The sequence below is a fragment of the Poecilia reticulata genome, chromosome 19 (assembly GCF_904066995.2).
Source record: "Poecilia reticulata chromosome 19, P_reticulata-male-v2, whole genome shotgun sequence".
Taxonomy (NCBI): Eukaryota; Metazoa; Chordata; class Actinopteri; order Cyprinodontiformes; family Poeciliidae; genus Poecilia; species Poecilia reticulata.
In genome coordinates, this window is record NC_088848.1 from 18,267,646 (window position 1) to 18,293,521 (window position 25,876).

Consider the following 25,876-nt stretch of genomic DNA (forward strand, 5'->3'; position numbering starts at 1 on the left):
ATACTTGAAAATGAGTCTTTATGTTAACATATGATAAAATAAGTAACTTGTTTATTGAATTAGTTTTGGAAATACTTGCGGGCGATTTGATTATGTGCTACGTCATTGCTAACCAGCAGGCTGCTAAGATTTCTCAGGTGTTACGTAGCATTGCAGCTCATAGCATTCAGAGGTAGCTGTTGTATCACTTGTACTTCTAATGTATGTATTTGAATGTAAAACTCTTCTGCAAGCTGCTCTGAGCTCATCCTGAGTTTGTGTTTTGACAGTTTCACTCCATTCTACATGGAAATAAAGGAAGAACTAATTAATCCTGACTCGTGTGAAAGGAGTTTGGTTGATGGTTAGTACTGGTACAAGACACCATAGGGAGACCATTACAAAGTGAATCATTGGAAGTCAACGTTGGAAATAAAAGAACGCGCCCATTAAAACTGAATTAGGTTTTAATAGGGAATTGAAATTTGAGAATGTTGTTGATCAGTTAAATAGCATTGAGGAGAAATGCTATTCAACAGTTTTTTAAAGAATACTGGGATCATTATGAGAATTTGAGGTATAGATATTAGGATCCAGTAGATGACAGTAGTGCAACAATAATGGATGCAAGCCGCTGTTGAAATCTAAAGAAGAAGAAGAAAGCTCCCATTTTCATTTAACACATGCTAGTAACAGACACGAAGGATCAGCACTTTTACTGTTACAGTTACCGTTCGGAAACTAATCAGTTCAGTTAAATCTAAACTTGGCAACTTTTTATTTTTCAACGTAATAAATGTGATATTCAATTGACCTGTTATGACTCAAATGTTGGGTGTCCGCCCCCCTCTGCTGCTGTTGCATCGCTGCGGAAAACCTGGAGCGGGAGAGAAATCTGAGGCTTATATGTGTATGTTTACTGGTTTTAAAAAAAAAACCACACTTTGGGGTTGTGGTTTATAGTCCAGAGCGGCTCATAGTTAGGAAAATACGGACTATAATCCTTCCTGTATTTTGTTCTGTGAAGAACCCAGAGAGGGTTATTTGATTGTGCTTTCTGGAAAACAATACATTTTTACATTTAGGCACTCCTGTAATCTTTTTCTGTTACAAACTGACTCCGGCCCCCCACCAGAGAAGGGAATAGTTATGTGGCCCTCACAGGAAAAAGTTTAGGGACCACTGACTTAGAATTTTCAAGAACTTTGGAAAATGCTAGTAACTCCTAGAAAAGCATAGAACTAACTGGAACATACAGCAGACAATATAAAATGTTCTAAAAGCTTCTATTTATTTTCTAGAAGGGTAAAGACTGTTTTAGAATAATCGAGAGATGTGCATAAGGAGATGAATCACACACAACAAAATCCCACAAATTTGTTTGTTTTGTGCCACTACAGCCTACTCTAGACTATATACATATTCATTATGTCTTTCTTGTGCTCAGCTTTATTTGCTCTGATATTCAGAGGATGTATTTGTCGGTCTTACTAAATTACTGCAGCTCCAGGCGACTGTCAGCAATTACTTTTGTAAGACAATTTGAACACGGACAGTGTGACGACAGTGCAGCCGAAGCCTTTTCCTTCATTCTTCACTCTCGAAGAATGAAGGAGGAAGAATGAAAGAAGAATCTGTAATAATTTACAGATTTGAAAGTATCCTTCATGATGATTTAAAAGTTTTCTCTGTTCTTCGGAAAACATGATTATCAATCCTAAAACTTTCCGACACCAGTCTGTGATTTTCCTCTTTCTGGATGGAAGGTGATATTTTTTATGGGATTGAAGGATGGCAAATGAGACTCGGAAACAGAGAGAGTGCAACTAGGACAGCTAGTTTACAGCTAGAAACTAATGATCAGACTTGACATCTGGCTGCAGCCATGGACTCAGACCTGAACATTCAAAGTCACATAAATTCAGCTACAAAGTTGGCCTTCTATCACCTGAAGAACATTTCCATGATTAGAGGACTAATGTCTCAGCAAGATCTATAGAAACTCATCCATGTGCTTATCTTTAGTTGCATTGATTACCGCGATAGTATCTGCACAGGTCTGACTAAAAAAATCATTCAGCTGCAGCTGATCCAGAACGCTGCTGCTCGCGTTCTCACTAAAACCAGGGAGCACATGGAGATTTGCACTGGCTGTTGTATCGACCTTCCAGACCCCTCAGGTCTTCTGGTTCTGGTTCTCCTCTGCATCCCCAGAATCAGAACCAAACTAGGAGAAGCAGCATTCAGCTTCTATCCACCACAAATCTGGAACAAACTTCCAGAAAACTGCTAAACAGCTGAAACACCAAGTTCCTTTAAATCTACAACCCTGTCAGTTTAGAGTTGTTTTTGATTAGTAGTAAATGGAACATCGATCAATATATTTGATGTATATATGATTATTTTGATGATGTCACTTGACAAAATGCAAAGTTTGCTTGTTTCATATTTGGTCACTGTATTATGCTTTTATGGCGTCAAGCACTTTGAACTGCCTTGTTGCTGAAACGTGCGATGCAGATAAACTGGGCTTATGACTTTAATTTGGATCTTTTTTGAAAACCAGTAACAAAATCAAACTGGTTTTGATTTTGTACTAGTTTTAATATTGGGGATATGTGCTATGGTAACGGAGCATAAATCATAAATATCTCACTAATCTTATTTCTTCTTTCTTATCCACACCTGTAACAATTTTTTTTTTTTTTTACTAAATCTGAAGCCCGATTTCATGACCGTCGCCGCAATCGATGACCTTAACCTACGGCTGAACACAGTTTGGCACAAAGTTCCAAACTGCAAAAAAAAAATGGATCCCATTCCCCCAAGCTCTACAACCATCCCATCAGCTCCCATTCATTACATCCCGCTAAGTCCCACCTCGGTGCTAATCATTTACAACCTCAACGGCTGAGTGCGTGGCTGAATATATGGGCCTGATCAAAAGCCAGCAGTGAACATCAAACGGGCCCATTCAGTTGTAAGTCTGCCGGTAATTCAGTGAGACATTACAGCGTGGCATATCTGGTGCCAGGAGCCGGAGCCGGGGCCGGGGCAGCAGTTTAGATTAACAAGACAGGAGAAGGCGATGACGGCATGCTGGCGAATGTCAGTACTCTCAACTCCACACACTGGCAAACGGCTCAGAGCTCCTTGCAAAAACAAAACAAACACAAAACAAAAACGATGTGACGTATTCATCTAAATTTCTATGACATCAGCTCAGCGTGTCATAAACGTGAATGGGGGTGTGTGGCTTGATTTTTATTTTTTTTTATTAAGAATCAGCGCAGCAGTACAGGAAGCATTGGCACATCTGTTCACTTTTCTCATGAAGCAAAAAAAAAAAAAGTCTGTTTTAAATCACTGCGTAACTTGACAACCCATCGTCTCCAAACCTATGGCTTAAGCTTGTAGCCTCATGGGCACAAAAAAAAAGAGGCATTAGCAAAAAATCTTGACACAGCACATTCTGGAGTCGGACTCAGCAGCATGCATAGTTAAACTCAAGGGGACAGTTTTCTCTTAAAAGCTCCTCCACCGGCTTTGCCTCTTTTTGCAAGTTGAAAAACGCAGTTTTCAAAAGAAATTGGGTCATGGTAATGGCAGAAGAACATGGCATGTATAAAGGATTGGCCCCCGGAGAGAGAGAGAGGGAGAAAGAGAGAGAGGGCAGGGGAACAATGGCAGAGCCGCTCTCAGACCCGGGACGTGCTCCACTGCTTTGTCAGTGCTGTACCAGCAAACTCCACAACGCTGGAAAAAGTGAACTCCAACCGGAGGGAGCACGCATCACCTGAAGGCAGCGGAAAGGGGGGGGCTAGTCTGGGAGGCAGAAGGTAGGGAAAGGTGGGGGAGTTCATTTCATAAACACATAAGAAGCTTAGAGGGCTTCTGAGCGTTAAATTATGCTTACATTTAGAGGCTTAGTGCCTTTTTTATTGTTATTTTTTGCATAAAAAGTGCTTTTTTTTTGGTAGAAACAAAAAGGAGTAAATCTAAACACCTTTGGAAAACTTGTCTGGAGTCTTTATTCTGCATGGCTAGTTTTAATTGCAAGTTTAAAATTACAGTGTGGAGGGGGCTCAGGGGGGGCCGATCCGAGGCACTCAGAAATCAGTTGGGAAGCCTTTATTCTGCTCGGCTGCTCTCTGTGAAGTTTTAAACCGGTTCTTATGACCGCACAGGCTCAAGTTCCCAAGCTTTTCCATGGCTTTTTGCTCCGCCTCAAATCTCAACCACGAACTGATCTTTTTGCAGGAAAGTACATTATTTCAGGAAAACAAACATATCTTAACTGTGAAGGAGAATAGAAGTCGGTAGATGTTTTTGAGCAGTTATGGACCATGTAGTAATGGAGAAACATCCATCGTTCGTCTCAATCACATCATTTTTAACGTCGTTTTATTGGATGAGTAATCAGAGTTGGGATTCCACAAGGAAGTTGTCACATTTTCATTTTAGAAACTGCTCATTAGCTCCGTTTTAACTCCGCTTTCTGTCAAACCAAAGTTATTGTTCAGTGACCTAACACTACCTGGTGTATATTTAACTCTTCTTTTTGTATTTTTGTATTTCGTACAGTTGGATAGAGTCTAATACCTCTGGACACAAATGGCTTTGCTTAAAAAAGCTAAAGGTCACTGAATGTTGGAAGCACAGATGAGGAAAAAAAAGAAGTAGGCATAGTTGTATATTGCAACTTTTGTCATTATCACAAATATTAATACTAATCAACATAAGATTTGCTAACATTGTACAGCCCTGCTCCTGTGTGGTTCCTGAACCTCAAAACTAGAACAATTTGGTTCTTCTTTGCAAAATGAATCATCAGAGCAATTTGTACTTAATTACAATTGTTTGAATTCCTCCTTGGAGTCTGCTGGTCTTTAGGGATGTTGTCATTTTGTGTAAACCTACATTTCTCCTGCAGTTTTTTTTTTCTTTTTTTTCCCAGCGGAGATAATCGAGAAATCCGTCATTTCTTACATTTCAATTCTTTTTTTTTTTTCCTTCTGCGTAGACGGTAAAACTGAACATTGTGAGCCTGTAGTGAAAACTATACATCTCTGACTGGTTGTTTATGTGCTAAAACGTAAAGTATGAATAGAAGGATCTGACTTTGGTTTCACAGTAAACATACTTTAAGGGGAATAAAATAAAGATAAAGGAACTATATTAACATACTACTATATCTGCAGCCAAATCTTATAGATATGGGGGAATAAGGCATGATGTGACAGTGCAGAAATACTTCTTTTGTTTTGCAGCAGAGGAGCTGACTTACTCTGGTTGTAAAATGTTCACTGTGCTCATCAGACAGCCTGGGGGAAGGAACTGCCTCTGTGACTGCTGGTTTTTGCAAACAAAATCCGGAAGTTAAAATGTTAAGCAGTTTGTGTCCAGGATGTGTGTGGTCTGCAGAGATGCTAACTGCTCATTTCCTGGACGGAGGTAAGGTGAGGCCCGTTTAGCTCCTCTGCAGACCTGATTGTTTGTCCAAGTCTGCTCCTGTGTGGTTTTTTGTAGATGAGCCAAGCCACTCAGTGAGGGATAAAGAGAAATGGATCAGTGTGGTTCAAGGGGGGACGACAAGAATGAGAACGAAACGAGACTCAGGTGAATGGAGTGACGCAAATCAACTCGCTGATCAACAAAAAACAACAAACTAAGCAAAGTCAAAACCTGAAACATATCCAAGAAGAGCTGATCACAAACTAAAAGCCAAAACTCGTGACATCCACATATCGTTTTCTGTTTTAGTTTTAATTTTTTTTATCGCTGCAGGTGTTTTGCTATTCACCATGTAGCCGTCTTAAGCCCCTCAGGCACATAAATGAGTCTTTTTGTTGCTAAAATGCGATTCGTCCACATCAGGAATTTACAACAATTTCTGGCTCAGTCATATATATTTGAGCAGCTGACATCCTTCTTTAAATATGTTCATTTTGTAACACATATAGATGCATAAATAACACAGCCTCTGTTTCCCCCCCTCACCTCCTCCTCTTTGCTGTGACATAACTGAAGAGCAAAAGGAGAAAATAAATGTTGCATGAATGGAGCTCCATCAGCAGAGGGCTGTCTGAGGAGCAGCCGGTGGTCTTGGATCCGGACGGTGGAGAAAGAGGAGGAAGAGGTTACCTGGCTGACCACTGCCTCGCAGATCGGTGACGCCGTTTAAAAAAAAACAAGAGACAAATCTCCTGCAGCTTCTGTACAAAATGACTTTTCCTGACGAAGGCACTCTGACTGCTGTCATCTTCTTTTTTTCTTTATTTCTTTCTTTCTTTCTTTTTTTTCCTCTTCACCCTCCTTGCACATCCTCCAGAGAAAATACTGAAAGGAGGTGGAATGCCAGCTCCCATTAGAAAAGGGATTTCAAAAGCTCTCTGACAGGAACACTAGGGGGGAAAAAGCTTTGCATAAGCATCTTTTTTTCTTCTTTTTTTTATACCCCCCTCCACCACCACCTACTGCCACCGTGGGTGTGACTGGCACCAGGTTAAAGCAGCCGAAGATTCTAATTTAAAGTCTAAGCGGCTTCTATAAAACTTACAGTATCTCCTGAATGGTTTATAAAACCTCAGCACATCAGGCTGAGGCTTGATTTGTAACTCAGCAAGAAACAGTGTTTTTTTTTTTTTTCTTTAATCAGAACAGTTTTACTCTTTTTTTTTTTGTACACAATGAATGACACACGCTGAAGAGGAAAAAAGAAAAAAGAGTGTGATGATGTTTGAATCTGAATTCCAAAACCAACTCCGCGCCCTGATTGGGAGGCAGAGCAGCAGTTGCCTGGTAACCACGTTTTACGATGCCAGCCATTGTTGTTGCAATGAAAAATGTAAACTCCCCGACGCCGAACTCGTCTCGGGGACCGTGAGATGAGGCGCGGATGCTTTCTCGGATCAGAGCCGGGAAGTCGAGCAGGCGGATGAGAAGCGCACGGCGGAGCTGAACGCGCCACGCCGCTCCTCCATCAGCCATCCTTTTTTTTTTTTTACTGCATCTCCACCAGATGGTCGAACAGCTCGAAGCCGCTTCGTTTGCCGCCAAAGTTGATCGACAGAAGTTATTGTTTTACTTACAGCTTCTTCAGCGTTTAAGCTCTGCAGTTTGTGACCAAGGGGTTCTTTCATTTCCGCTTCTCATCCTTTTTTTTTCTTTTTTTTTTCTGGAGCGATGAACGTGATTGATGATGCCTACTTTTCGAGTGTGATATTAAATGTTTGTTTTTCTGCAGTATTACATTTAGTTTACCCTGTTTTTAGTGTTAATGTTTTTTATGATGTGACTGGACTATACAGAGCTACAACCAGGGTATCTGAAAAAAATCAATAAATTAAAGTAGCATTACATAATAGTTTTTATTTTCCTAATATCAAATGGTTTCTTTGTCTAACTTTCTAGATATTTTACAAGAAAACTTTCCCGAGAATTTTACACATTTTCAAGAAAGTAACCAGAAAGTTCTAGAAATGTAACCAATAAAGTGTGTAAGTTATGAACAAGCCACGTGAGAACTTGATAAGCTCCGATCAATCAATCAATCAATCAATATTTCAGCTACAAGGCATTTCAAAGTGCTTTACATCATAAAAACACAAAGTCATGCAACTTAGAATCAACAATTGAAACATTACATGTAGTCAAGTGTTATTGTCAAAATCTTAATCGATTGTGCTTCGTAAGTGACTCCAAACCTGTGGGCTTTTAGTCTAGGTTTAAAGGCGCTCCGTGTTTCAGCCATTTTGCACTTTTCTGGGAAGTTTGTTCCAGATTTGTGGTGCATGTAGAAACTCCAGTAATGTTCTCGAAAACACGTGGCAAGTCCTGGAGAAACAATGTAGCAAGTTTTTGAAAAATAACATATAAGATCCCATTAAAGTCTTAGGAAAGTGATATTTTAAAAACCGCGTTGTCTTATAAGATATCAATTTTAAACAGGTTTAGTCATTTTAGTGGAGTCATTTCTAAGAAAGTAATCACAAGGGCCGATTAAAGTTTCAGGAAAGAAGCTAGAAACTTCTACAAAAGTTAGCTCCCCAGACAGTTCTGGACAGTAACGTCAGGTAAAAAAATAAAAATAAAATAATAACATGTGTCTAAATATCCCTGTTAATGACAGGTTGCATCCTGTTCTAACACATTGCTCCTCCTGTTTGCTGCTGATTGCTCCCACATTCGCTGCTGCCTGTATAAATTTCTGCTCAGCTCTCACTCTCAGTCATGTGCTGGAAAGTCATCTATGTCCGTTTCAGCCTGTTGTGTTTAGACACGGTTCTCTGTAGCATCACAGAGTTCCCTCTTAGTTAAATTAAAACATCCTTAAATCGCCAGCATGAGTTTTTTTGCTGACACCAAACAACGTTTGACTGAGGAATAACCTCCTCGGTGTCTGAAGAGCGGATTTGCTTTTTCAACTTTTTTTCACAGCCATGGCCCGTATACTCGGTTTTGCTGCTCAGGCCATTCTGCGTTTCCTTTCAAACGAGGCGTCATACGAAGGGAAATAAACACTCTCCAACTGTAAAATATTTATCGCTAAGGTTAGTGCGGAGTTTACAACCGGTGTAGCCGTTTCAGGCTTGAACTTTCACTGCCCATTTTCCACAAGCCTTTCAAAGGTCTTCTTTGAATTTTGTCCATCTTTTCATTCCTCTTCGGTGCTTCAGCGAGATGGAAAGTCTCCAGTCTTTTCATCTCATTCTTCAGTGGACCCATCTTCTACATGATACGTTTCCACAGGTTATGGTCCATCAGGAATTATCTTTTTTTTTTTGGCTCTTCAAACTTTTGTCAGTTTTGTATATGTTGTTTGACAAAAGGGAATATATTTTTGCACAGCAACACGCGGCTAATAGCAAAGCTCCCCAAAGGTCCAACATAAAAACTGGGTCCATGGGAAGCCTCTGCGCTTCGGCTGCTGGTTCTAAACTGATAGATTCACGTTTGTTAAAAGTAAAAAAGTATGTTCTACTCTTTCTGAGTAAAAATAAGAGGACACGTGTTCTGATAACAAATCATCTGTTCTACAACTGGAGCTTTGGGACCTTACAGATACACATTATCACACAACTGTGACAGTTTGACAAAGATTTTCGAAAAGAATGAGTGGCGATTTATGAGTAAAATATACAACATCATTTTTTTAACTCTCTGGATTATTCCACAACGAGGTCAAACTTATGCACCCAGTTCTTGTTTCTGTAAAAAACCACGGTCATTCCACCCATGAAAATGAATACATTCAAACAAAACGATTAAAGGAACTTCATTAATTCCCTATTATGTACGTATGCACACTTCCACACCACAACGTTTCCACGTTTCGTCTAATATTCAGTAAATCTACAGATTCACCAAGGTAAACGTTTAGGATTGACTTTTTAATGATGGTGAAAACAAGAAGCACAGGCTTGTTCTTTGCCACCTTTCTAAAGCAACTGCTTTGTTCTTACAGTTTTTCAAAGACAGGTCTTCACAACTTCTCTGAGAAAGATCACAGTAGAACTGTTATGTTCACTCTCTGAAGAAGGAAATTCAGTTTCTTAGCAGATTTTTAAGGTTAGATATTCTTTTTTTTTCCTTTGGAGTTTTTTTCACCTGTAATTTTTTCTATTTCAGCCAGATTCATTTAGTTTTTATCATGTTCAGTCTGTCCGTTTTCATTCAGTTACTTACTGGAGCTGGTTCAGGGTCACTGCTGGTGGTTGGAGCTTATAACAACAGAGTTTAAACAGTTTAAAAGGAAGCAGACATACAAACAAAATACTACCAAGCTACTCTCTTTCTCTCACTTGAAGCCCTAGTAGTTTACAAAAGGGGAAAAAGGCCACTAAGGAGAGAATCAAGTCAGAATCCTGGTAAAGTCAAAATAAAGGTAGGATATTATGATAAAGGTTATACATTAATAAAGTCAAAATTCTGAGGAAAATGTCAACATTTTGATAAAAAAAATTTTCAGAAAGTCAGAATTCTCAAATTAAAGTCAAAATTCTGAGATTAGAGTCTCTTTCGTTTCCAGTCACTCTAAGTTCATCTAAATGTAAAGTCTCCCATGTGACCCAGCAGTGCCTGTTTCAGGGTGCAGCTCATCTCTCCCCTGATGACAGCGGCCATCAGCCTCGGCTGCCACGTGGCGTCGATGGGAAGAGTAAGCATGAAAAATGAATGAGCTCTAAAGGAGTCTCATTTTCAGGCATTTTTTAACAGACCGAGTTAATTTCTGGCTCCGTCGTTAACACTGTTACAAGCCGACGCGGCAGCAGTTAACAAACGTGACAGTTTCACGACAGCACTCCGTAAAAATATTTATAACCCCAAAGTGTTTTTTTTTTTTCTTTTACCCGTCGTCGTTTTATAACCGCGATGATTTTATCGGGGCTTTTATTTGATAGACCAAAGCCTAATTTTGAAGTGGAAAGGAAAGAAAAAGCGGCCAAACAGCTGTTTGAAAAACAGAATTCGGACGTTATGGCGTGATTTTCTACTGAGTCCTCTCTGAACGGAGATCTAGAGTAACCAAGTGCATCCAGATAATGTTAGAATCTTAGAAAAGCAAATTTAAAGAGAAAGAAAGAAAGAAAAAAGTCCAGCATGCATTTGTAATTAGCTCTTTCAAAGATATTAAATCACCCTGAATACACCATCCCAACTTAAGATAGTGATGACAGCATCATGCAGCAAGATGGGTTTTATTTCAACTCGACTACGTTTGTGCAGCAAAATGTTTTGCTTGTGCAAAGATATTTATGAAAGTTTAATGGTCAAAAGATCAACCAGCCCCCCCTCCCACTTTTACAAAATCAAAATGACCTTTAAAATGTCATTAATATCTTCAAAGCCAAAGCAGCACAAACAAACAAAAAAGTTTTGCTGCACAAACCAGCACAAACATGGTCGAGTTGATTTACAGTCTGAGTTGAAGAAGGTGGGTGAGGGCCGGTTGACCTTTAGTGACCTCTGGAAAGATTTCTTAATATGTTCAAAATGATAGCGGCACAATCCGGGACAAACATAGCACAAACCTTTGTCACTATTTTTGTCTGATTTGAAGAAGGTAGGGGCGGGGGGAAACTTCATAGTTGACATCATAGTTTATGTTCTTTTGCTCATGAAGGTCAGTTAGGAACAGCGAACAGTCCACACTGAAGCCAGAAATATTCCTAACATCTCCCCTTTTCACTCTACAGTTATGAAACTTTATTCATTTATTTTTGGTCTGTTCCATGAGATCCAGGCCAAAAGCAGGTTTATGGCCACATCTGATCAATAATTAATGAAAGTTGGAGCGGACGGAGTGCTTTCAAGCTACACACGAAGCTGTAATGTTAGACGTAAAACAAAAACCGCTTTCAGAGTTTCAGCTCTGCTTTAATCCGAGGATCAGTGATGCAGCGGCTGATGTGAAGACTGAGTAATTCTGCTCTTATCTGAAACCGTGACACGCTGCGATATCAAGACTTGAGACCAGACACGGAAACGCTCACAAGAACAGAAGACCCAACTTTTTTTTTCTTTTCTTTTTTTCCCTGAATATTTGCACAACCAACAAGCATCATTTCACACTGACTGTGAGCAGAGGCATTCACACGTCACAAGGATCTGCAAGAAAGACGTTAAAATGAGCATAACTCACTAAGATCGCCGAGGCACACAGGCAGAGGAAGGAGATGTACACGGTTTAAATCTTCGCTTAATCTCTAATTTGGCCAATCCACAGCATGGACGCTTTAGCAAATCTGCTTTCATTTGCACAGAGCGAGTCGTCTGTGACATGTGGCACACAGCAGCTTTAATTAGCCTGTTTTTGCCTCCTGATGAGCTGAACGCAGCGCTTCCAGTCCAAATGCAGCAGCTTCTCCTGTGCCAACACACACACACACGCATGCACACGCACACACACACTTCACACACACACAGATCATGCTCAATTCAGCAGTGATGTGAAATACCAGGCTAGTTGGGCTGTAAATCATGCAACTGCACACCCTGGAGTAGTTCACATGAGTATAAAACTTGTTCGCTTTATATCTTGCCTTAATCTGCTCCTGTGGCTTTATTGCCCCAAATATTTGTCTAAAGCCGTTGTAACCGCGGAAAACGGACCAATTAAAGTTTTTTTTTTCCCGGGCACCTGAGGGTAGCAGAATCGGCTGTGGAACAACACTGGAGGAATATTTAAATCTATTTTTGGACAATAAAAATTACTGGCTGACCGGCAAAAATATCCCCACGCTGATGGTTTCGTGGTGGTTTGTAAAAGGAATCGACCGGAACTCATATCACACTCCATTATATGATAAAAAGGTTCTTTATCGCATCTATATGTGAAAGTAGCATCGAGTCTGTGACATCCCTTAAAGAATTGTATTTTTAATGAGATTTCACATGAGAGAATAAGACTAAATGATGAAAAAAAATGAAAAACAAAAAGCATATGGTCTTCATATTTTTTATTAAAGGAGCCATAAAAAGTTCCATTTTGGTCGCATCTGTGCAGATCACCTTCTTCTACATACTTTTTGTGCCCACACGCTTCCATAAAGATCAGATCCTGGTGGAAAAAGAAAAGTTTTGTTGTTGTTGTTTACCATCTAGAAGCCGCTTCCTGCATTCTTGTTGGTTGTGCAGGAGGCTCCACTTCTGCTTTTCGCAGATGTACGGTTGTACAATTGCACAAGTGTTTGCAGCCATTTCCCCCCTCCACTCCCCATTCTTCCATTAAATCCAGATTTGCATTGTACAATGGCTGCTGGAAAAAGACAAAAGCTTTTGTTGCTGTCTTCTCATCCAGAAACCGCTTCCTGCATTCTCGTTGGTCGCGCAAGAGACTCTACTTCTGCTTGTCGCGGATGTACGTTTGTACAATTGCACACGTGTTTGCAGCCGTTGAATTGGTGAGGCCGTGGCCAGCAGCTGCTTGTTTTGTTTTAAAGTGACAAGAAGCCCTAAAACAGCTCATTCCAAAAAGGAGCTTGAAATAGGCAGAACTGAGCAGACTGAAATCTCATCACCTAAGACCGATTTTGTGCAAAAAAATGTCCAATAGGTTACGTGAAAGAGACACCAAAGAGAAGTTGAAATTTTTCCTTGACACAAATGGATGAAAGAGAGAAATCAAGGACGGCACTGAGGAGCAGTGGTAAGCGGTTGTTATAAGAGGTGGGATATGTTTGGGATATGATGGACGAGACGGCTAGAAGGAGGAAGGTGTGAGCCTGAGATCAGCAGGAGGTGGTGAGTGGTGCTTGTCGGTAATGGTTTTTCGTGTCACTTCTTCCAGGAGGAGACGTGAGAGACGGAGGAGCGTTGGAGGGCAGACGGACACCCGAGTCAGGGTGGACGGTGCTGTAGAGGAGGCCTGACCGCATGAACCAAAAGGAGCGAGAGCCGCAGAGGAGAGATCCTCAACAAGCAGAGAGGGACACGGCAGAGACTACGAACACAGCGTGAACTGGGAAACTGGTTTCCTGAAGGAAAGACAGCAAAAAATAAATAAATAAATAAATAAATAAATTGAAAAACCATAAAATGGAGAAGATGAAATATAGCAGGCCTGATTATTCCTCCTGGAGAAAAACAATCTGGCATCTGCTTCTTGTTTTTTATTTGTTTATTTATTTGCTGTTGTTTTTTTGCCCATTTTCAAGAAACATGGTACCCATTACTGCCACCTATACTGGGATGGAGTGTGGCTCACTATTTTATTTCATATTTATGAATCATATTTATTCATTTATTTATTTCGAACCGACAAAAAGTAAAAATAATTTTTTAAAAGTTTAAACAAGTTTTTGTGCCCAATTGACGGGCAATTTTACGTTATCTGTTCAATTCATTAATCACATTTGTTTCCGTAAAAGAAAAAATGTAAATTAGAATATTTTTACTTCCTGAATGTCCATGTATTTAAGTAATTGAATGTTTATTTTGTGTTATTTTTCCTAAATTCTTCCAATATGCTGAAATATCTTCTATTTCTTCACGTTCTTCTCCCGTGTCGTCGTTTTCGAAGTGACGAGCTGTGAAGTCCAAGCGTTTAATTTTGCTAACAGTTTCTCATCTCTTCTACTTGTTATTATTATTTATTTTTTTCATCTTACAAAACCAACTTCCTTCTTCAGAACTTGAAGGTGAGGAGTTCATAAGTGGAGAAGAGACGTTTCTTCCCACCGGTGCACAGCTTCCTCTGCGGTGGCAGCAGAAACAGTAAAATCAGTGGTGATAAACGTAGAAAACCAAACCTCTGCTTTATTTCACAGAATCAAATCCTTCCACAGTACTCCAGACTTGTATTGACTTCAGATATTGTCCAAGAAATCAAAGCCACAAACATTTAACCGTACGTATCTGCTAAAATCTGTTATCAGATATTCACAGTACCAGATTAAAAAAAACAAACAAAAAAAAAAACAACTCAAAATCTCCACCCAGCTTCCTCCAGCTGTTTTTCTGTTTTCCCCCTCCTGGCTCTCTCTGCAGGCTCTTCCACTCCAACACTCTCTCTCATCTGATCTTTACTTGCGTTCCTTTGGCCCACATCATTACAGCCCCGGAACACTTCCCCATTAACAATGTGCTGCATGCTCGTCACGTCGCTCGCATTCCCATCCGAGGGGGAGGAAGACGAAGAGGAGGAGGAGGATATAGCTGCGATTTAAGGTCCCGCTCCCGCCCTGCGGCTTCCACACCTCGCTCTTAGCTGCTGTTGTTAAGACACCCGCACCGTCGTGATCAGAGAAGTATCCGGGGTGCAAATCTGACGCTCCAACCAAGTGACACCGAGAGCTGTGTGTGCAGGTCTCATACCATCATTATCGAGCCCTGCTCCTCCTGCCATGTTTGGGCTGCTTCAATGTGCCGTAATTAGTCAGCGTCTTTATTTAGAAACCTTCATATTATCATTTCTTTTTTCTTTCTCTCCCACCCCAAACCGGTGACCATGGATTTTCTTTTTTTCTTTGTCGAAGAAAAACAAAACAAAGCCGTGTGGAGGAGTGTGCCTCGCGGCTTTGGCTCGTCTTGGCATACTCTTTGCTTGTAATTTACCCCCATCGGTTTCCACCACCATCCCCCAGGTGCCTTTGGCCTACAGACCCGACATGAGTGACCTTATCTGCAATAATGAGCGCATTAAGGCATCTCTGCACCGAGGTACGACTGTGGCGCGGTGGAAGGCGCTCCATTCACCTCCAGAGTCGCGCAAAATCTGAAAACCAGTGAAGACAGTTTCACTGTTATCCGCAACGCCAAGGGTACCGTCTGTTGGCAGCGCAACAGTACAATCAGGCGCAAAGCAGCTTGAAAACTAAATAGCAAACAGTTTATTTATTTCTCCAGCTTTCGCTGGATTTAATGTGGATGTGTCACAAAATCTGCGGTTGTTTGGGTTTTAAGATGCATCTCTCTCTGTGTGTGTTTAGCTTGTTTCTTTGTGTCCCACATTCTAATAGCTATTTCTCCAATTTCCTCAATCAAGTTGGATTTCTTGCCTTCCCACACAGCTGCACCCTGTTTCTAATCAACCACCCAATCCTGGTTCAGCAGTCAACTCTCCTAACCCTAACTCTACCTCTCAGTCAGAAAGCTCTTGGTTATGTTGACCAACTTTTGTTTCTCATGTGCTGTATACTTTGGACTTTCGTAAATTTGAGTTTCTTGTTGTTTTCAAGTATGATCATATTCAATAAATTACAATATAGGTCCTGATGAGTTTTGTTTGCCAGATAGAAAGTGCCTTGTGAAAGAAAAAACTCATTTAAAGGGACAGTGTTATGTGTTTTCTAGCCACATACTGCCATTTTATTGCACGAGCAAGGAGCTGTTATTAAAAACAACACAAAGTCAAAAATAAATTTGACTTTGTAATTTAATGTCTCGAAAATGGGACTCTGTCTCTTTAAGAAACCCCAGCCCTTGCTGAGATTCTGAATCAGGAAGTCATCGTAACATCCCTCCTCTATTGATGTTTTGACAATGTCTTTTAGCGGCATGGTACTTAAGAGTAGCTTGCATAATGAGCTCAGCACACACGTAGTTCCTCCAGGTGTTTGCTAATTGCTGCTGGCTAGTCTGAAGGGCTTGAAGGGGAGGAGTCGCAGAGGACGGACGGCTCACATGTGTGAGGCAGAAGTCTGGAAACTTGGGAACTGCAGGTCAGGGGATTCAATTTTACACAGCACTGCCCCTTTAAACAATTTGAATAACAAACTGAACTTGACTGTTCTGTTTGATAACTAGGATAAATTAGAAAGTACGAATGATTTTATTGAAATCTCTTTGTTTTTGTAAAGATAACGGGTTATGAATCTGAAAAATGAACATTTAATCTGACAAAGGAGCAATTTTAGAACACGCTCCAATTTAGTGAATATGAACGTGGCATTGTGATAACACGAGGCAGCCGACTTTCACTGGTTGCAGCTGAAAAATTCTGACTTGAGTACAAATTAAAAGGCACCGTTAATAACGTTCCTGATGCAGGTTGGAGAAGCGCCAGTGTCTGTTAATCATTTTAGCTAATTAGAAGAGGTGCACTATATGTCAAATCACTTAGTCTTTGCAACATTCATTTGTGGAATATTGCAATCGTAAAAGACGAATGGCGTGCTATAATATTTCAGGAGCTGCGTATTAAAATTCTGCTTCCTAATGGAATGGCATGTCTGCCCAAAAACCGGATTTAACATCAGCATCCTAATAGCAGTAGGCAAATAGTAGTGGTAGTAGCAATTAGTTTCTCTGTATTTGCCAAAGCAAACAAGTAAAATATATACACATAGAGATGTAGGTGTAGCTGGTGATTTAGATGTAAATTAGCAGGGGTTTTTTGTAGCCGGAGGTAGGTTTTGTATGTTTGGTTTATAGGATTTAAGGTGAGCATTTGAAAGGGGATTCAGAGTTTCCATGTCAAAGTTCTTGTACAAAGAGGAAATTTTTGATATTTTCTCAGAATAATGTGTCGCATGTCCCAGGTATTACATAAACACATATTGTCCAGTTGTGCTTAGTAAGTACTTAATTATTCTAAAAAAAAAATCTTGTTACAATCCAGTTCTTTTTAATCTATGCAGTAAAACGTGTTCACTAGATTTTGAACAGAAAGTGTGTTCCACTGACTTAGAGAATCGTTCAGTACTTTTTATACAGTTGAAATCTGAAGTTCAGAAATACCAAATAAAAAGACACACTGTTTTTTTTTTTTGTTTCGTTTTTTTGCTCTGAAGTTAAATCGGACCAATCTTTAGGTTGGTTAGACTTACCTAAAGTATTTTTATGTTGCTAAATACCACAATAATGACATAATATGTTAGAGATTTATTTAGTAACATCTTCAAAGTCAAAATTTTAAACACACTTCCTTAGTATTTGGTAGAATCGTCTTTGAATTTTCAGACCAAAACATGTTCTCTGGTACACAGAACCTGTCTTCTCCCTGAGCGATATGATAGCCAGGTAATTCCCACTTTGACTAAAACATGAATACATTGTTTGAACAGACACCTCAACCGTCTGGAAGTTGTTTTCAGCTTTGAACCAGGATGTTGCAGCTCTGCCATTCTGTTCCTGTCATCTTTGGTGTTTTCTTTTGACTTCAAGCGAGAACGCAGTGTGTCCCAAAAACACATCCACAGACGTGGCTCCGATTAACTCAAGCGTGCCAGATGTTTCTGAAGCTACTTTGTAATCTGGGTTTTCCCTCATTGTTTAAAGAGATAATCATTCTGTATGTAAACTCCTACGTTTGAATACATGTTTAAATAAATCAGTTTTTTTTTTTTGCTCTCATTATTGTGGCAGTTAGACAGAAATGTTTTTGGTAATTCTGATTGGTCAAAAGCACAAAACGTTTGGTCTGATTTAACTTCAGACAGAAAAATGTACTTAGTCTCTTTAGGGTATGCCTATGTATACTTGTGGTTTCAGCTGGATGTGTGCTGTTACACGTAGTGGGTTTTGCAGTGGGAGCTTGTGAGCTGCTTCCTGTTTTTCCATGACAATATCACCCCAAAGTTTGTCCAAGTTGATTATATTGTTTACTTCCAATAAAAATCTGACAGGACCAATAGTACTCCACTCAGAAAACGTGGGATTTTCTTATGTTTTGCTCAGTGACTGGTTATTAGCAATATAAGCTAGCATCAGTATTACTCTGCAGTTAGGCACTAAAACTAACTAAACATGTTCACAACTAGAGCAGAAAACTGTTTATTACTGCAGCTGTCGCAAAGTTTTAAAGACGCGGCCGCCATGTTGGATTTGAAATCGGGTTAGCTTGCTTTCTAAAAGTTGGAAATTCAACTTGAACAGAAAATTAACAATTTTTTTCCCTCAATTGGAATGTGAAAAGTGTGACTTCTAAGTAAAAAAACTTAAGAAACTATTAACAATGTTCAGGTTACAAGTCGCGGAACAATTAGCATTAGCTATTTTGTCGTTCTAATTTTACGTCACTTAGCCAAACTTCAAATGTTGTGATGCAAAGAAAACATGCAAAAACAAATCGATATTTTTCTCTTTTTTTCTCATTTTCTTCGTTTTTTTAAACAAATACATATATGATTGCAAGTGTTTGCTGTTAATTTAGGTGTAAATAACAACTTTCTTACTCCAAATTTGTAATTTTTTAACGATATCCGCAGCCATGTTGGATTTTCTAAAGGTGGCTTCGGGAAAACATCCTGCTTCTCCCAATTAGAAAAAAAAAGAAGCTCTTATTGGGCTTTGCAGCTGATTTGTCCGAACTTCAAACTAAACACAAAAATCGAATCCCCCATAATTATATGGAATATGCAGCTGCCAAGAGGACTGTATGGGCAAATAAACAAGCACGGCGAGTGTGTGTGTGTGTGTGTGTGTGTGTGTGTGTGTGTGTGTGTGTGTGTGTGTGTGTGTGTGTGTGTGCGTGTGTGTGTGTGTGCGTGTAGAAAGAGAGAGAGAGGCCACCGTGTTCTGCAAACACAGACCTGCGAACCGCCGTTTAATTTAGACGTGTTAATGCCAATAAGCGGGGCTTACTTTCATAAAGCAGGAGGAGGCGGAGGAAAAAAGAAGGGAGGGAAGGAGGTCCAATTTACCGATACTTGGCTGAGTTCTGACGCCAGCACCGAAGTGATGTAAGAGACGGAGGGAGGGAGAAGAGAAGAAGTGCGGAGAGAAGGGAGAGAGAGTGACAGAGCCGCTAGGAGCTCTGATGCGCTCCTCACTTTCGGAGACCCAGACAGAGAGCGAGTCCCTAGCGGGGATCCAACCAGAGGTAGGTGGCTTTTCATCCTCCCACTCCGAAAAAACACCAGCTGAGCCGAACTTGAATCGCCGAAAAGCCTTAAAAGATGTTATCCGGTTTAGTTTTGCGCAGTTTTTCCTCTGTCAACTGAAATATCATCAATGTTTTCGATTACATTTTACATCTCTGTGTGGGTGTCGTGTTATTACTCAGCTAAGAAAAAAAAGAAAGAAAAAAACCGAGCTGATCAGCATGCGTAAAACACACACACACACACACACACACACACAAAACAGGCCAAGTTATTAGGGCTCAAGCTGAAAGCATTGTTATTAATTAACGACGGGGTTTGTTACGTGACGGAAATCCTAATGAAGTCGTCTGGTGTATACTTGTGTTCCCTTCAGATTAAGTTTGCCTCCAGGAGAAGTGGCTGGGTCTCCGGGTATCAGCACCTTGGACAGCGACCCGCGCCGCAGCTCAGCCGGGGAGGAGAGCGCGCGGAGCCGGGGCTTCCCCCTCAGCTCCTGTCCCTGCCGGGATCGGGCGTTCTGTTGTCACCGCTTCTCTCTCTCCCTCTCTCTCTACCTTTCTCTCTCTCTCTACCTCTCTCTCTCTATTCCTCTGTCTCTCTCTCTCTCTCTCTCTTGCGCCGCAATGGGCTTTAGAGCGTTCATTGCATAATAAAAGCAGAGAATGCCCTTGACGACCGCTTTGCGCCCAGCTGTACTCGCAATGATTGCACGGGAAACTGCGCGAACAAGGGCAAGACTGTGATTAAGAAGCCCGTTTTTTTAATGCTTGACCAGAGTTAAAAGTGTCTTTCGCCAACACGTCTAGAACTTGAAGAGCTTTTTTCGCGCTGCCATGGGGATAAGGCACATTCTCCTGCTGCTCATATACCTGGACCCCCTCTGCGTCCTGAGCGCAGCCACGGGGGGCAAAAAGCCCAAGCAAGCCCCCAGGAAAGCCCCCAAAGCCACGGTGGTGCCCACGGTCGTCCCGCAGAAAACCCCGAAACCGGCGCCCGCCAAGGACCACGACACCTGCCAGGGCTACTACGACGTGAGCGGCCAGTTCGACATGGCGTTCGAGTGCAACAACACGTACCACCGCTACTGCTGCGGGACGTGCTCCATGCGCTTCTGCTGCGAGCACAAGAAGGACCGGCTGAACCAGGCGGGCTGCAAATTCGTCACGCCGGTCCCGGACGCGACCTCCACCTCGACGCCCATCCCGACCATCAACGAGCTGAGCATGGATCACACCAACACGGCGGTGTACATCACCGGCGGGGTCATAGCCTTCATCATAGTGGTGGGGGTGTCGGTCAAAGTGGCTTATGACAAGGCTACGGGTCCGCCTCAGGAAATGAACATACACAGGTGAGTCCTTCATCCAGGACGGAAGTCAGTGAAAACATTGCAAACCATTCAGTACCGTCACTTCTGCCTGGAGAGCAAAGGTCAGGAGGATGATGGTGTCACGTGTTAATGGAGAGCCGCGTTAGAAACGTGAAAGCTGCTATTAAGGGTGATGGTTATCTGAAGCAGGCGTTAAACCCCCAAAAGAGTCAAAAGCCTGAAATAATTGCATGTGAGTTGAAAGAGATCTTTGTGGAAGTGCACATCCACCCTGAAGAGATTAATACCCAACATTCATATTGCATGTTGTGCCTCACATTGCCTCCTTCCCAGGTACTTAGCTAGTGAGGCAGATAAGTCAGAGTGGTTAGCTCCAACACCATCACCCCACCACCCCATACCCTTCCCACTGACCCCGCCCTCTGTCTGTGGGCTTCATGTGGGCATCTTAACACACCAATCCCCCCACAATGAACACTTGCCATGGTGACAGGCCGCTTCACGCCTCCTCCCGTACTGCGGGTGCGTCCTAGAAACAGCGCTGATGGCGAACGGTGCATTATTCAGCACCTGAGCATCCTTCAGTCTGTGAATAATGTCACAGGGCCGCATCAAGAGCGCGTGACATGCATGCACTGCTGCACGTCCAATAAAGCGCAAGAGGACGAGTGTGCGGGCATGCACGGGGAGAGGGAGGGGTGAAATATTAATTTCAAAGCAAAAGGTTACACGGCTCGTACATTTTGTCGTACAAAAGCTTTGAGCCGCGGCTCTGCAGATGTAATTAGATTTCCTTCCGTTTTTTGTTTTCCACCTCCCCCCCTCCGCTCTCTTCCAGAAGCCATGCCAGAACGAGCAAACAAACATTTTTTTTCTAACTTTCTTTCATCATGATTGCTTCTCTCCCCGTTCCTTCCACCCCTCTCAGATTCCCCCCCTCCTCCCCCCCTTGAGGGCTTCAGCCCTCCATTTGCACCTGGTGCCGTCTGAAAAACATCCAAATTCAACCCAATTAGTCTGGATGTGCGCAGCATCCAGTGTTTGTTCCTCTTGCAAATTACCTTTTCGTCATGTTCCCAGACGTGGAAAAAGAGTAAATGTATCAGAGCAGTTTTCAAACACCTGTACCCTCTCGTTCCTTTAATCTCATGTGTAACAGTTGTTCCTGTGTTGCCTTCTCCAGGGCCCTCGCAGACATTCTAATGCAACAGGGGCCCATCCCCATCTCCCAATATGACTGTGAGAATTTTGCAGCGATGAACGGCTCACCAAAAGACAACACGCCGATCAGAACCTCGTCGAAGAATCACTACACCCCCGTGCATTCCTCCAAATCCAACCACGGTAAGCCCCCCCTGGACCCTCGTCTGTGATGCGTGTTAGAAATGCACTGATCAGAAACTTAAGGCCAGTTTCTGATCTCTGATTTTTTGCAAGAGGATTGATGTGCTGGAATTGATATTGTGGCTTTTCTTCAAGCTCTTTAGCGTGTTAGCATTTAGCACAACTCTCATTTCCACCATGTTCCAAAATGTAGTCAGAGGTTAGAAATGCTAAAAAAACAAAACAAAGGATAAAGCAGAGCAATTCTCCTGTACTCCACTCAGCTTTTTTTTTTTTTGTTCCGTGCAACCTAGCGGCTCTGTGTATGGTGCATTCACTGACTGGAAAAAGATTACATTTCAGAGTTTCCGACTGGCTGATCAAGCAGAAAATAGCCCGATTCTGGTCATCCGCCGATTTCTCTGCGCATCTTCACTTTGCTCTGAAAGCGCCGCAGCTTTCCCCACTCGCATCTGCTGAGGTGTTATACCTGTATGAAGTTAACTCTGTGTCTTTCACTGTGAAGCGTGCTTATTGTTCTCATGTAGAATTCGGAGAAACTTTCCTCACCTGCTCACTGGTATAATTGCCGACAGAAACATCCTGTAATCATCCTATTAGAGAGAGAGAGAGATATATAGCAGCATAGAGGGGGTGAAAAGAGAGAAAGGGAGGGTGGGGGGGAAGCGGCCCCTTTAGTGGAGATAATGACAGGCTGGCGGGGCAGTGAGGACTTCACAGACTCTGACAGGCTGGAAGTGACGACCTCTCTCGCTCAGTCAGTGGGTGAATTGGAGCCAGGCTGCTCGGCGTGATTTAACCTCGCAATTCAGAGAGCAGACGGGGAGCATCAATCGCTAAAATGCCGCCCTCTAAATCTCCCCCCAGCCCCAACGAAAAAAAAAAAGAACTCAGTATGGAGAACACATAAGGTCCAGGAAGCTAGGCGTCATTGGCGGCGGAGGCGGCAGGTTCTTAGGCGAGGCAGGTGTTATCAGATGAAGAGAGGCAAACACACAGATGGAGAATAATGAGATATTACAAAGCAGCCAGTGAGATGGAAAGAAAAACAGGGATGCGGGAGGCTTCAATGTGCAGAATGAGAGAAACTAGAGGGGTTGATTTTGCAGCTGTTAAAGTAAACACACTGACAGTGATTAACTGGCATCTGCAACAAATTCGTCTCGTTGTCCTTCCCATATCCGATCCAGATAACTGACAAACAAAAAAAAGATTCCATTTTTGTGCATTGGGTAATTTTTGTCACAAACCGTGTTTCCACTGACCATGAAGTTTCGCAAATTGGAATTACAAAATTAAATTCGCATAATGGAACCTGCTAATTAAAAAAAAAAAACTGGATGAAAAGTTGTTTCGCGAGGATGAGGTGGTTTTCTTGGCTGTCGGAATTAGTGTTTTTTGCAAAACTACAATGCCTGATGTTACTACTGGCGAAAATGACAAAGAACAAGAGAAGAAGTGGTAGAAGGATGATGGTACCTCATGTTTATTAAGGACTTATTGTGTTAAACCTATTCACATGAAATTTTGATTGCGTTTCTTATTTAAAGGAAACACCGCGATTGCAAAATTTAGTTTTTTTCGACGTCAGTCGAAGAATATCGACAAAGTTTTGTGCACATTTTGTAATGGAGCTGTTTTGCACAGTTCCCCTGAGATACTGACTTTTCTGACATCAGTGCTGGCTTCAGTTTGTAGTTTTGAAGACGGTTTGCAAATCAGATCCTCTGTTTGTCTGTGGCATCCCATCCCAACCGATTGAACTTGGAAGTAAGGAATTGGAAAACTAAACAAATTGCATATTTGGGTGAATACATGATCTGTCCCATGAAGCCGGCACTCGTTGGCACTCCTCCCCATAGTGCTTCTTTGTTGAAGCTAATTGTAGGAACCGTTGCTTATATTGGCAACTTTTCTTTGATGTTTTCTTTTTCTTTTTTTGTGATATTGCGATTGATGATCCAGGTAATGACGTTTCTGTCTTCCCGGTGCAATAAAACTGAACATAGCCAATCAAAAGTCAGATAAGTTGGACATAAAACTCCAATGTGCCAACAGAGCATTATTTTTAGCTCATTAATTTCAGATGTAAAGTGAGATTCACTTCTGGACTGGAGAAACTGCAGTTAATAATGAAACAAAAGAGCAAGTCTGTGTGTTTTGACCTGCTGGATGGAAGCTGGAGTTTGGTGGAGATAAAGATGGAGTATTCTGAGACTGAAGAAGGTATTTCCAAACCTACGTAACTTCCGTGTGTTGAGTTAAGAGACGGCATGGCAATTGTCTGGTAACACTTTATTTGAAGGGTTGTGCATAAGACTGACATGACACTGTTAAAAACATGACATAACATCTGTCATGATCATAAAGAAGTCTTTATGAATGTTTATGACAGTTGTCATTAAGTGTCATTCGGTAAATAATGACACTTTTAATGCAACGCTGCTCTAAAAGTTGTATTGAAAGTCCATTAAAAATGCCAACTTTGCATTAAATTATCATAATTTACAAAATCATGCATCATGAATTTCTTTATGAATTTATGAACGAGAATTCAGACCTTGACCCCAATGAGAATCTTTGCGATGTTTTGGAGAAGGTTTTGACCACTGGTCAGACTCTTCTATCATCAATGCAAGACATTTCTTTTTGGCCTAGGCAATATATATGTAATTAAATTAACATTCTTTATAATCCTGTTCATAATATACATCAGTGCAGTTGTAGCAATGATGTGTGGACCAAGTTTAGAGAAATGTACTCTCCAAGGTTAGAAACTTTTCGTTTCCTGAATGTTGTCAAAGTGAGTGACCAGTGACTCTCCCCAACAATGGGAGCTGTCTTCAGCACATCTGAACTCGGTGTGTGTGTGGTGGTAGTGGTGGTGGTGGTGGTGGGTGGGGGTAGCAGGTCACACACAAACACTGACAAAGTGCAGCAGTCGACAGAAAAAACTCTAAACTCTTCTTGCGTTGCTGAGGGAGCGACTGACATAATCACAGACAGCAGTTCTTTAACAGATATCCGAAACTAAGTTTCACGAGGGACTCCAGACACTAATCACTAAAAACACGGTGATTGGAGACCTGAGCCAAAGCTTATAGGATTGGATCCAGATATCCCTATTAAACCACAAAAATGGGCTCACTCTCACAGCAGTGCTGTGACAAAGAAAATCTTTGAAACTTTGACATATTTTTTCACCTTGCCTAGATAAGAAATAACTCCAGTTGTGAAGAATACATTCAAACAGTAAAAGAGCTTTAAACACTAGTCATAACCTGTGTATAAATAACCTCTGAACTTAGTGACTTCTATTTTTTTTATACTGGACCGACAAAATTAATTAAAGAATCACTTAAATTACTTGATCTCTTTGCTGAAGGACACAGTCAGGGAGTTTGATGCAAGCAAAGTATCAGATTACAGACTTGCTGTATTTTGGTGACAGTGATTACACCCATAAATACTACATCATTCTGTGCCATGTTATAAAGAGTACTTCTCACATAATCATACATCACTCATATCAAGTGTTGGTATTGCTATCTACTGCATCTACAAGGCATCCTGTGTGTTTGATGACCTTTATTTAACCGCCTAACAGTAAGAAACCCCGGCAACAGCCTCATAGCGTAATACTTTGACTTGTGATGGCACCACTTCTTTGCATGGTGCCCTTTTGGTCATGCAGGCTCTTCACAACTTGAATCCTTTCCAGATCCATAGCTGATTAGCATGTGTACCACAGTACATCCAAATTCCTTAGGGTACTTGGATGTTGGAACATAACCAACAAGTAATTTTTTTTAGAGTGTACTTCTTGCTTTAATCCGTCTCATATTTTACTTTCACATTTTGAAAAAAGTTGCAGTATCCAGATTAAGAAGGATTTAGGGTTTGAGGACTCTAAAAGCTGTAACGTCTAGAAAGAAAAAACCTCACCATGTGATTG

General features: G+C 41.4%; 1 protein-coding gene across 13 annotated transcripts in view; it reads left to right on the top strand.

Moving 5' to 3' along the window:
- The first annotated feature begins 19,033 nt into the window (after positions 1-19,033).
- Positions 19,034-25,876, top strand: part of shisa6b (shisa family member 6b) — a 94,779-nt gene continuing 87,936 nt past the window's right edge. For 7 of the 13 annotated variants that reach the window (XM_017310835.2, XM_017310831.2, XM_017310836.2 and 4 more), the window contains exons 1-3: positions 19,035-19,243; positions 19,621-20,598; positions 21,761-21,921. In XM_017310835.2, the coding sequence (XP_017166324.1) occupies positions 20,081-20,598; positions 21,761-21,921 (679 nt within the window). In that variant the 5' untranslated portion in view covers positions 19,035-19,243; positions 19,621-20,080. Of the gene's footprint in view, positions 19,244-19,620; positions 20,599-21,760; positions 21,922-25,876 lie in introns of all 13 variants that reach the window. The other 6 variants (XM_017310838.2, XM_017310839.2, XM_008437718.3 and 3 more) reach the window with 2 other exon arrangements.